General features: G+C 48.6%; 1 protein-coding gene across 2 annotated transcripts; it reads right to left on the bottom strand.

Annotated features, from left to right (window-relative positions):
• Positions 1-526: 526 nt before the first annotated feature.
• Positions 527-11016, bottom strand: ELP5 (elongator acetyltransferase complex subunit 5). 2 transcript variants are annotated; one of them, XM_061566223.1, is made up of 9 exons: positions 10783-11016; positions 9839-9899; positions 7078-7158; positions 6395-6654; positions 4410-4648; positions 3764-3865; positions 3444-3544; positions 2086-2254; positions 527-1908 (listed from the first exon to the last, which is right to left on the bottom strand). In XM_061566223.1, exons 1-8 carry the CDS (start codon positions 10835-10837, stop codon positions 2125-2127), a joined length of 1029 nt encoding a protein of 342 aa, XP_061422207.1. In that variant the 5' UTR covers positions 10838-11016; the 3' UTR covers positions 527-1908; positions 2086-2124. The 2 variants fall into 2 exon arrangements, with proteins under 2 accessions (XP_061422207.1, XP_061422206.1); XM_061566222.1 differs by having other exon boundaries at positions 527-2254.
• Positions 11017-13511: the final 2495 nt, after the last annotated feature.

Here is a 13511-nt window from a genome sequence, read left to right as displayed (position 1 = left end):
CCCTCCCATCTCCCCCCACCTCCCCCACGCTCCCCTCCCACCTCCCCCCACGCTCCCCTCCCACCTCCCCCCACGCTCCCCTCCCACCTCCCTCCCCTCCCACCCCCCTCCCATCTCCCCCACACTCCCCTCCCTCCTATCTCCCCCCATCCCCTTCTACTTACCCCCTTCCATCTTCCACCCCCTCCCCTTTCATGAATGAGTGATTGGGCAGAACTCGTAGTACCCGGAGAAACCCGACGCATATGAGGGGATAACACAGAAAGCTCTACTGAAATGGATTCAATCTGTTTACCGTACCGCCATCTAAATGTTACCTGACATCCCACTGAGTTTCACAACTCTGCGTGATCCATCAACCCTTGCCTCCAGTGATGCGTCATTTACGTCTCATCATCCGCAACATCGCAGATGAAAAGAACGGTCATAAAAGGACCACAATCCACAAGAAAAGACACGAAGATAGTTGTTTCAAACAGATGGAAAATCCAGTGCCATTTGAATAAAAAAAGGCGTGACGTTCGTCTCTTTTTACTTGTTTTTATTTTTTTCATAAATAAGGTATCGTAAGACAAAATGCCGCAACAACAAAACCCCACTGTCATTAAGCCGACGCAGCTGAGATTCCAAGGGTAAATCTAGACTAAACTTTTTATTTTATTTGGTCAGACCCCACTGAGCTATGTAGCTTTTTCAGTCACAACCTGGTCACAAATGATAGCTCAACGAAGTGCTTATCATGTGGAAATTGATATCAGCCAAATACTCGAAATGCATGTTTTTAAATGTGGAGGGAAAAACCGGAAGACCCAGAGAAAAATCCACGCGACCATGGGGAGAACATGCAAACTCCAAATATATGGGCGTCGTCAGGGTCGGGTTCGAACCAACGACCTCCTGTATACCGGGCGAGGCAATTAACAGCTCGTCACCGTGGTGACTAAATCGTTTTAGTCCACGGGCCAGAGTAGTAACTTATGCCACCTAAGGCATTACAACTTTAGTCGTTCTGTCTGATTTTATATACATATGACGAATGATAATTATTTGATAACCCCACTCATGTCAAACAGTCATCACAAAATTCACTCTAACTGACCACATAGAGGAATTGGAGCCAGTAACATTATGCCGCACCAGCTGGTACCGGACAAGTGAAATATCTGGTCTGCACCTGCGGACTAAATAAATCAGGATCTCAAGATTTAGTGGTGATGGTCTTAGGACGACCACGAATGACTATACAAAATAAACACATCACGTTAAATGTGGCTTGTTACTCTATTTTGCCGATTCCAGCATTGACGACTTGATTTCTTTGAGAATAAACTCAAAAGAGCATTAATTTCTTTCTGTTTTAATTGCCATCTGACAAACACCGTTTGTGCTCTCGGCATCATCATACGGGACAAAGGCATTTCCACTTGTAACTCGTGGAAAGCAGTGTAGCCTCCGCCTACATTGGAGAACGGTCTTTCAAAGACGTGTTTACATAAATACTCCTGCACCCTTTAAATGCCTCCCATCCACACTCGGGGCACTGTACCTTCTCAAGTGCCCGGTATATTTGATTAATTCACAGAGATGTAATTTTGTGAAAAATTTATTTATCTTGATGGCTTATTGCGGAGATCATCATCAATTCGCTCCACTTGAAATCCCAATTTAAACCGCCGGTGGCTAAAGACCTGGATTCGAACTCAGGTTCTCAGGGGTGGCAGCTCAGTGGCCCTGAAACGACCAATTTTAACCTGCCTGAGCTACTGAGCCACCACTGCGTAGGTTTTCGCAGTTGTGCCGACGTGTTTTTCAGATGCAGCGCGACTTGTTCGGCCCGAAGTCCGACGTTTCACTCCATGTGATGGGACCTGGGAGCTTCTTCAAAAGGTTGAGCTTGAGCTTCATTTCCTAAACAAGAATGTCCCCTTCCGTCGTTCGAGCAAAACATCGGACGTCATGCCAAACAACCCGCAGTACAATCCGGAAACACATCGAAGAGTTCCTCGGCCACCTTCGGCACGTCCAAAACACTGGAGGTCAATGACTGACAAGCTGAACTCTCGTTAACACCGCTCGCTCGCTCACCCGCTCATCATCATCCGCCCCTCCTGCCCAGCTCGGCGCTCAAATGTCCAGGTCATCATCCGGATCCTCGTCATCGATGTCGTCGGCATCGTCAGGGCAGTAGAAGATGCGGCCGCCCCCTATTTGGGTCGGAGACGCACTGCCCCCCGAGGTCAGCAGATCCTGCTTCCTGTGTGGGCAGAATACAGAGAGGCATGGGGGGTCTGACAAAGAAACACTTCTGTTGGTTGGGTGACACCATTTTGACTTCTGCACTTTTTCTTTTCTGCAGGCTTGGGTCCTGAAGACCAGACCTCAACCTCAAGGCCGGCTGGAGGACATTTTATCAGCTTTGGCCCTCGGCCTCAGGGGTGCCGACTCAGTGCGAGGACTTGGCGTAGAGGCACCGGCCCTGACAGTGACCTCAACCTATAAGGCTCCTCCCGGCCTTAGTCTCGTCTTGACCTTTTGTGTTCCATCTTTGGCCTCATGGGTCTTGGCAATGAATCCAAGACTGCACCTCGTCAGCACTGGCCTCCAAGTGGTCGGGTTACCTAGCCCATGCCTACTTTGACCTTCCTGCCAGCCAACTTTTGCAAGCCCCACTACCCAACTCCTGCTATGGTTATTGCCTGACTCCTGGCTCATGGCCTGCACTCATCTGACCCCAGGCTGTACCGTGGCATTGCCCCACACTCGTACATCCCCACCACCACGGCACCCCTGTGCATGGACCAACCCTTTCTTCATTGAACCACCTTTCTCCAGCGTTATCCCTTCACTCCGATCCAGTTTCTTTTGATGTGGTTGAATTTTGATTCATAGGTCGAGCCTGCTTTTGTGATTTATTTTATTTGTTGTTGTGGTGGTGAAGTTTGCTTTGAGGGCTGTGTGCCTGTACTGGACGTGTGTAATGTTTATTCTATTTGTTCTCTGTGTTGTTATTTGTGCTTGTGTGCACCACTGCCAATGCAGTACACGGACTCCTCTACTTATGAACATTCGACTTACGAACTTTATGAGATACAAACAAACCTGTCCGTTTGTCCAGTTGCCTGTTCGGACCGAGAGTCGTAAGTTAAACCGCCACGCAATAGATGGCGGTGGTGACATCTACATCTGCAGAACATGAAGAACCAGTGACATTTGCACCTACAGAAGATTATAAAACTTTTAAAGCCATTCCCCGTGTTTAGTGTACATGACGTACAACATGTTTGGGATCCACAGGAGTGGAGTTGGTCTTACGAACAAATAGACTTACAAACAGACCTCTGGAACCTAACTCTTTTGCAAGTAGAGGAGTCCCTGTATCACAAACTTAAAACAACCAGATATATCCCAGCTGTAAATGCGACACTGGTGAGCAGAAAACGCACTGCTGGGCGGAGAGCTGGTACGGCAGTGCTACACGGCCCCGCGCCTTCCGCTCGTCCTCCGTGAGCCGCAGGTTAAAGGTCAGCTCGGCAGTCGGGTCACACTGCAATCCACAGAGCAGAAGGCACACGGCTCGGCACACAGCTGAACACACAGCTGAACACACAACAGAGCACACAGCTGAACACACAACAGAGCACACAGCTGAACACACAACAGAGCACACAGCTGAACACACAACAGAGCACACAGCAGAGCATTAAGCATGGCACGGCACACAGCTGCGCTCGTTTCAGTTGGTCAGGATGGCTGTGCTACTCACCACAGGTGCCTCGCCAGAATTAGCGGTGGTTGCTCCACTTGACCTGGCACCATCCACTATCAAGCGGGACTCGAACCCGTCGACCACCGCCATGCGCTCCTCCTGCAGCACATTGTTTCGTACGACTTCAATCGTCATCATCATTTATCATCAACATTTTCGTCAGCCTTCATCACGTGTTTATGTGGTCGGCTGTTGCACTGCAAAAGCAGTATGGTGCAGCGACTATAATTGTTGTAACTATGATTACAATCAGGTGCAGCCCTGCAACTGCTTGCTCACACAACTGTTACTAGAAGGATCCTCCACTCGACAGAGCTTTGGAGAGCTCTTCGAGGGTATTTTGACCCGCTCTGCCACGCTGAGCAGATGTCTAAACAAGAGGGAATTCCAGAACTTTGCTTCACCGCACGCAACCTCCCGATCTCTCAACTCTCTCATCTGTGGTATTACCCACGTATACTGCTGGGTGGACAGAGGCGATGTGGCGGGAGGGGGCGGTGATTCAAGAAACATAAATTTACCAGCCGCACAAAAGCGACGAACCTACTACGAGCACCATTGCAGATGCCGGGCTGCACCTTACCACCTCTGATTAGCACAGATCGCTGCGTAGTTCAACCTCCGACCACTGACCGACACTCACCAGGCGAACGACCTTGCCACTCTTTCGCTTGTGCAGGACGCTGACGTCGAAACAGGACCGCGGGGCCGCCTGACCCAACCCCGACGTTGACCCTGACCCGGGCACGTGCGGAAACGCCTGGGGTGGAGCGGGGGTGAGCGTGAGCACGGTGCTTGCGGCGTGGCGCACCGCGTCCGCCGTCGTGCCCTCCGCGTGCGCGTCCCCGTGGAGCAGCGCTACCACCTGCCGCACCTGCACACCTGCCCAGGGGTTGAGAGGTCGATGAGAAGGTCGATGAGAAGGTCGACGAGAAGGTCGACGAGAAGGTCGACGACAAGGTCGACGAGAAGGTCGATGAGAGGTCGACGAGAGGTCAAAAGCTCGGCTACTGGAGGAAATAAGGACAACGCCGTATGTTTCTATGCATGTTGCTCTTCTTTCACACCGTACGTAGCCAACCGTTCTCATCGAATGTGCGGGGGAAAGACAACAAACTCAACACAAAAAACAGTTGTCGCAGGTCGCAACCGAATAACAACAATTTATGTCCATAGAGTGCAGTAGATAAACGGGGTTAAGGTACATTTGTCGCGGAATCTGTGTTGTGCTGGCAAGCGAATTTCCTCGACACTATAAACACATTTTGTCCTCGAAATAATGCGAGTGGATAACTGGATATATATACCACGCTTCTCATATAACAGGGTGTTTGGAAAACCATATCTTTTTTTACGGACACCAATTACCATTTGCATTCCTGAGATATTTATTTTATGGCGTGAAAAGCCACGGTGACTCTATAGCTTTACACTTTGCCCTACTTGTGTTCGTATATAACAGGAATTGTTGAGCTCTCAGAAATCAATCGCACGCTCTTAATGGGATAAATATGGTATTCGTGGGGGTTTTGGGGGGGGGGGGTGACTGCCCTCTCTGCCCTCCCAGGTTCCCATGCACCTGCTATTGTGTTGCTGTCACAGGCAATAAAACCATAGCTTAGCACAGTCGTGCAAAGTCTCAAATTCCTTCAGAGAATTATGGTATTAACTTTTTAAATAGATAATTATATGAGTAGCTAGTTAATGTGTAACTATGTAAGTGTATGGGTCTCGTAGTGTGGGTCTTTTAGTAAGTCTATGGGTCCCCCTATATAAGTGGAAAGTTCTCTTTGCATATCCGAGTATTTGTAAATCTATTGGTTTTATATTAAAGTTTCGTGCCGGGTGGTGGTGCGTACCTGTAATCTAACGCTGTGGAGGCGAGGGTTAAAGGACCACAGAAATGTCTTCCAAATTCCCCAGGAACTAAGGCTTAAATTCTGACAGAGTATTTTTATGGGTCGCTGGTAGACTGCACTCGGTGGCACATGTCTAGTAGCCACAGCCATAGCAAAAAGGGGTATTACTGGATGTTGGTGCGCCATGGTGGCAAGATGTTAACTACCTCGTGTAGTATACAGGAGGTCGTGGGTTCGATTCTGACTCCGATGCCTGCTGTATATTTGGAGTTTGCGTGTTCTCCCCGTGGTTGCATGGATTTTTCTCCGGGTCCTCCGGTTCAATCCCCCACATTTAGAAATCTACGTATAAGATGTGAACTACCTCGCCTAGTATACAGGAGGTTGTGGGTTTGATCCCGACCCAGACGCCTGCTGTATATTTGGAGTTTGCGTGTTCTACCCGTGGTCGCATGGATTTTTCTTCGGGTCCTCCAGTTCAATCCCCCACATTTAGAAATATGCGTTTAGAGTATTTGGCTGCTATAAATTTCCAGATTATGATAAGCCACTTTGTTGGGCTATCATTTGTGGCCAGGTCGCTTCTAAAAAAGAGCTATATAGCTCAGTGGGCCTTACCTGGCAAGAATAAAAAAAAAAATTAGTGGTGTCTCGGGTGCAGACATATTTTGTGGGTGGCTAACCCAGACAGATCCAGCTGAAATGAAGCCATGCCCGTATCTTCTTCCGGGACGCAGCTTCACCCGACCACTGATCAGGGAGCACTCACCGTCATCGTGCCGCCGATCGGCGAGGGCTTGGAGGCGTGACAAGACACGGGGCCACCCGGCGTGGAGCAGCAACGGAGACAGCGAGTCCAGAACCACGCACAGCGGCCCCCGGTCTGGCCCGGACGCCCCCCCAATGGCCGCCCGCAGGTCGATGACGCCGTGGGCGTGCGGAAAATTCGGTGCGGTCGGCGTCTCCGGAATAAGGGCACCAGAACCCGTCCAGCCCAGCGGGTCGGAGAAGCAGTCGTGGTGGACGAGCCTGCCGCAGCACGGCCAGACGCGGCGCGACCGCTTTCGTCACAACGCGACGTGCCGATCCGGTGCGTGGTTTTAAAACGGGGCTAGCTTCACGGGCTGTCTGTGTCAAACAGCGGGCACGTACATTACTTCCGTGGTTTATTACCTAGTGACACGACGTCAGGTACGTACTAAGGATCCATCATCCGTTTACGATGTTTATTATTTGGTAAACTGTCTTGGAACATGTTATGACTGTAGGTCTACCACGTGACATCCAGCAATGTGATGAACCGCCACGATTTGTTTCCCTTTTTACATGTACCATACATTACACCGCCAGAACAATTTAGCACTCAAACAACGACGGATATTATTATGGCTATTTTTGTTGCGCTATCGATTGCACCACGGGGCGTGGGGTGGCACAGGCGAGGTCTCTCACCGGGACGTGACGTCGGGCACCAGGCCGGCGCTGACGGCAGAGCGTGACATCTCCCAGTGGAACACGTGAACGGTCTCCCCACTGCAGCACGCGTGCCAAACACGTCACCCACACCGCCACCAACAGGGCCAACACGAACATCAACAGCATCAATACTACCATTAACAACACTAAGATCGACAGCATCAACACCACCATCAAAACTACAATCAACACTACTACCATCAACACTAAGATCAACAGCATCAACACTACCATCAACAACATCGTCAACAGCATCAATACTACCATTAACACTAAGATCAACAGCATAAACACCACCATCAAAACTACAATCATCACTCCTACCATTAACACTAAGATCAACAGCATAAACACCACCATCAAAACTACAATCAACACTACTACCATCAACAGCATCAACACTACCATCAATACTAAGTTAATTTAGTATTATTATGGGTACATTTATTATGGATAGGTGTATTTTGTTTAACCAGGTGAGAACGCAAGAGGCCATGATCGTCTCATTTGCAAGAGTGACCTGGGGCATTGGGCTGCCTGTAAGGGGGTGATGATTGCTGCTGGTACGTGTATACAAATTGGATCCTAACACTTGCACAACAAAGGCACACTCTTGCGGATGGCGTCAGGGGATCTTTAACGTCCACTGAAGCAGACGGCGCGTAGTGTGCATGTTACAGCCACAGTCATTGGTCGGGTAGTGGTGGCGTGTTGACCTGAGAGGTGACAATGCGGATGGTGGTGTTGATGGTAGTGTTGATGCTGTTGATGGTAGTGTTGATGCTGTTGATGGTGTTGATGGTAGTGTTGATGGTGTTGATGGTGTTGATGGTAGTGTTGATGGTAGTGTTGATGGTGTTGATGGTGTTGATGGTATTGTTGATGGTGTTGATGGTAGTGTTGATGGTGTTGATGCTGTTGATGGTAGTGTTGATGGTAGTGATGATGGTAGTGTTGATAGTGTTGATGGTGTTGATGGTAGTGTTGATGATAGTGTTGATGGTAGTGTTGATGGTGTTGATGCTGTTGATGGTAGTGTTGATGGTGTTGATGGTAGTGTTGATGCTGTTGATGGTAGTGTTGATGGTGTTGATGCTGTTGATGGTAGTGTTGATGGTAGTGATGATAGTAGTGTTGATAGTGTTGATGGTGTTGATGGTAGTGTTGATGATAGTGTTGATGGTAGTGTTGATGCTGTTGATGGTAGTGTTGATGGTGTTGATGGTAGTGTTGATGCTGTTGATGGTAGTGTTGATGGTGTTGATGGTAGTGTTGATGCTGTTGATGGTAGTGTTGATGGTAGTGCTGATGCTGTTGATGGTAGTGTTGATGATGCTCCATTGGAACCTCATTTGCCAGTAAAAAAATATGATAATTGGTTTTCTACCCTTTTATCTGGCAACAAAACTGACACCCGAGTCTCGGGTGTGGACCAATCAACTTCAAGGACAGTGCATATCATTATCAGAGTTATGCTTTTTGTTTGCATTCCGACTGCAGGTATTGTGGTCTATGCAAACATGACTCCTTGTAAAAATAGATGTCAGTTTTGTTGCCAGATAAAAGGGTAAAAAAACAATTATCAGTGTTGATGCTGTTGATGGTAGTTGATGCTATTGATCTTAGTGTTCATGGTGTTGGGAGTGAGACTTTAAGGACCATCGCAATCACCAGCATCAGCATCGCCAGCATCGTGACGGACCAAAGATGACGCTCACCGATGTGAACTCTATATTCATCTTCTTAACAATCTTCATTTTACCAGCGAAGATCACGACAATTTAAGCCTCGTTACAGAAAAAGCTCCGATGCGTGAACAAATACAAAAAAGTGGCATTTACACGTTACAAAAACGTCTTCACTGGGTGTGGGTGAGTTCATTAGTCAGCGCGGATACGTGACGCTCGGATAAGCGACGTCGTGCTGCTGCATCAGAATCTGAATATTTATCCTGGAGGAATCCGATGAGCTGTAAATCTTCTTGGTTCTTTCGGTAAAGTCACGTAGAATGGAAATAATAAAATAAAATAAAACATTATAAAATAATATTATATTTAAAAAAAAGTTTATTTTATTATTTTATTATTTCCATTCTACGTGACTTTACCGAAATAACCAAGAAGATGAATCCCTGCAGTCACGAAAGCTTTAAATCGAAATTTTATTATGTTTTATTTTTATTATTTTATTATTTCCCTTCTACGTGACTTTACCGAAAGAACCAAGAAGATGAATCCCTGCAGTCACGAAAGCTTTAAATCGAAATTTTATTATGTTTTATTTTTATTATTTCCCTTCTACGTGACTTTACCGAAAGAACCAAGAAGATGAATCCCTGCAGTCACGAAAGCTTTAAATCGAAATTTTATTATGTTTTATTTTTATTATTTCCCTTCTACGTGACTTTACCGAAAGAACCAAGAAGATGAATCCCTGCAGTCACGAAAGCTTTAAATCGAAATTTTATTATTTTATTTTTATTATTTTATTATTTCCCTTCTACGTGACTTTACCGAAACAACCAAGAAGATGAATCCCTGCAGTCACGAAAGCTTTAAATCGAAATTTTATTATGTTTTATTTTATTTATTTTATTATTTCCCTTCTACGTGACTTTACCGAAAGAACCAAGAAGATGAATCCCTGCAGTCACGAAAGCTTTAAATCGAAAGCTGTAAATCTCTTTTCTTTCACAGACGCTGCATTGTACAGCGGCCTCGGAGCAGGCGTTTCTCACCGCAGGGCAGCGCCTCTCATGAGGCTCTTCAGCAAGGCTCTGCCCGGCTGCGCCAGGGAATCTGCATGCCAGAACAGGGAAAATCAGAATCTTTATAACACGCAGTAGGCTTTCGCGACCAATATCATCCATAATGCAGGTGTTTTGGGGTTAGATCGAGTAAATGTGTGTCGTTAAACCCGCCACCACCCGACACGGCCAACTAGTAAGGGTTGTCACGTTAACAGAACGTGCCAATTTGTCACTAGTACAGCACACCGGTTGTGTGTTGGAGAGCCAAGCCACAACATTTACAATCTGTCGCCTGATGAAGCTGGTTGTAATTACTGGCGAAACGTCGTACTCAAGATTGTAAATGTTGTGCCTTGGCTCTCCAACACACCGGTGGTGCTGGACTAGTGACGAATTGGCCACGTTCTGTTTACGTGACAAACCCTTTACTAACTGGCTGTGTCGGGTGGTGGTAGGTTTCAAGACACATTTATATATTTACGCGAAGTAACCCAACAAACAAAAAACCCCTCGTGCAGAATCTTTATTTAGACTCCCGATGAGCTGAGACGTAGGGGTGGCTCAGCAAGTGACAAACAACACATTGGGTCTACAGCACCAAATCAACACGACAGCACTATCCACAGTAGGTGACATGCAGGCACCGCCACCAATCAGTTACATCAGAATCCTTTATCTCGACACATGCCCAGTCGGGGGCCGGTCATACCAGGCACACCAGAAAGATCCTTCTTCCAAGCGGGCACATCATCATCAAACAATCCACGCCGCTCCGTCTCCTAGACGGGCCCTTCTCACGTGCTGCTGTGGATTACTATACCGTAGTGACATCGCAGGGACGTAGCGGGGGAGGGGGGGGGGAGATGCATTCATCCAGCAGTGGACTGACCATGGCTGACGATTACAATAAACCCCGACCACGTAACACGTACCGACTATGAGCACGAATTCACTCCGCTCGCTGCCCGCGATAAGCTCCAGCAGCATGGCTTGTTGGTCACCCCGACGCTTAGACTGTTTGCTAGTATAGCTATGGTTGTTGTTGTTGCTGCTGTGTTGTTAGTTTAATGTAAGGGACAGCTGTGAGTGTTTACACGCAGCCTCGCTGTAGCTGCGCGTCGTGCGGCAACGCGAGTTTGCGAACAGCTGATGATGTGGCCCGTAGACACGTGGTGGTCGCGGGCTGATGACGCCACCCGTGATGCCGGTTTACTCACCGCCGTCTCGTCCGGATTATAAGACGCAGCCCCCCCCCCTCTCAGCCCCTCCCCAGTCAGCCCCCCCCTACTCAGCCCCCCCCCCCTACTCAGCACCCCCCCCGCCCCCCCTCCCAGCCCCTCCCCAGTCAGCCCCCCCTACTCAGCCCCCCCACTCAGCCCTCCCCCACTCAGTCCCTCCCCCACTCAGCCCCCCCCCCCACTCAGCCCTCCCCCACTCAGCCCCCCCCTCACTCAGTCCCTCCCCCACTCAGCCCCCCCCCGCCCCCCCCTCCCAGCCCCTCCCCACTCAGCCCCCCCTACTCAGCCCCCCCACTCAGCCCTCCCCCACTCAGTCCCTCCCCCACTCAGCCCCCCCCCCCACTCAGTCCCTCCCCCACTCAGCCCCCCCCACTCAGTCCCTCCCCCACTCAGCCCCCCCCCACTCAGCCCCCCCCCCCACTCAGCCCTCCCCCACTCAGCCCCCCCCCCCACTCAGCCCCCCCCCACTCAGCCCCTCCCCCACTCAGCCCCCCACTCAGCCCCCCTCCACTCAGTCCCTCCCCCACTCAGCCCCCCCCCACTCAGTCCCTCCCCCACTCAGCCCCCCACTCAGCCCTCCCCCCACTCAGTCCCTCTCCCCACTCAGCCCCCCCCCCCCCACTCAGGCACATGTCTTGTGGTATTGTTGCAAATTCTCGGAAGTGTTAACATCTTTTTGAAGCACTCTGTATATGACACCGTCGTTGAAACTGATTGGCCTACCCCAGAGACGCTGGTGGTGGTGAGACAGGGCCTTGAATTAGGAAGGTTGTCGTCTCTGGTATAGACAGTATAGACAAATTCGGGTTTAGCAAAACAAATTGAACGTGGCATGTCCAACCCGCTTGGCTCAATCCACTGCTGGATGAGAGCCCCTCCCCCACCCGTGCTAGGGGGGGGGGGGTATTTGACCATACTTCACCGCGCTGGTCAATGCAGCGTTGGGAAGACATGGGAGCATAAACTTGCAGTAAAACAATGGCATCCCCCACCCCCTGTCTACGCTGCGTAATTAGCCCCCGCATTCTATAACGCCTGTTATGCATTGTTAGTCATCGTCCCTTCAGAATTCAAACTACACAGGCTCCAACCTGCTTAGCTTTTGAGATTTTCTGCATTGTGCACGTGGACGGGTTCCATTCTATTCCTGGGTATGATGACAGCAGCAGGAAGATGTTCAGGAGGTCCATGCCAATGTCGAGGTCTGCTGATGGCCACGAAGAGTTCAAGTTCAAGTTCATTTATTAGGTATAGCCCTGTGAGCCATTCAGCTCTTGAATCGGGTGCAACCGCAACAAACAAAAAACAAAAACATGAACAAAAAACATCTTAAAGTGAATATGTGACTAAGTGCAAACAGAAAATTCAAGAAAAGACAGCAAAATATTGCAGAAGAAAATCACCGTACACCAACGCTGTGTGCAAAAATCTCAGTGGGATGCAAGTCAAACAACAACAACAACCACAAGACAGCTTAGATTAAGGCCATCAGTCTAACTCTGTACTACAACAAACAAACATGGCTAAACCAATACACTTTTCGAAATCACCAAAATAAAGCCATGAAAGCAATGAAAAAGCAACCATAGGAACTGTGACGGAATTTTCACAATAAATGGCATAAACAACATCTACTACCAAAACCCTGCAGCCATAGCTGGCTGCATGAGTCACTCCACAACAGCAGGAGCATCAATCGGAGTATTGTAATTTTTCAATGCACCTTTAAGATCAGCACACTAAATCAAAACACAGGTTATACTTTGTAGCGATCATCCGGAGCGAAACATTTAATTTTAGGTCACTGAATAGCACTGGCAGCTAGGGGTGTACAACTCCTCTAGAGCAGTTTTGAGTGAAGATCTCATAGGTAGTGACTCAAGTTTCAATTTATTTGCAACAGCATTCCAGACCCTGGGGGCATCAATAGCAAAGGCCCTTCCTCCAGTATATGTACGGCAATAGGGAATATTAAGCTGGTAAATGAGTGTAGACCTTAGGTCAAATTTGTTCTTTGAAACAGAGACGAGATCCAGCAGGTAATCTGCAGATTTTTTTGCAAGTACATCATGAATAAATAAGATCTGGTGCACAAGCCGTCGAACATTCAGAGATGTTAAGTTTGACCCAATGTAGAGATCACAGTGGTGAGTCCTATATGGGCAGTTCAATGCAAATCTTAAGGCCGAGTGATACATTGAGTCAAGCTTCTTCAGTACAGTTCTGCGTGGTCCGTAGTGTGGGGTTGCCTGTAATGTGTCTCAATGTGTCTGTGTGTCTCTATGGGTCTCCATGTATCTCCATGTATCTCTATGTGTGTGTCTATGGGTCTCCATGTATCTCTAAAACTCTCCGTGTATCTCTGTGTGTCTCTATGGGTCTGCATGTATCTCCATGTGTGTCTCTATGGGTCTCCATGTATC

Source organism: Lethenteron reissneri, chromosome 36 (genome assembly GCF_015708825.2).
Source record: "Lethenteron reissneri isolate LAM-NWPU_2019-01 chromosome 36, ASM1570882v1, whole genome shotgun sequence".
Lineage (NCBI taxonomy): Eukaryota > Metazoa > Chordata > Hyperoartia > Petromyzontiformes > Petromyzontidae > Lethenteron > Lethenteron reissneri.
Note: the sequence above shows the minus strand (reverse complement) of the source record. Positions and strands in the feature narration are given on the sequence as shown.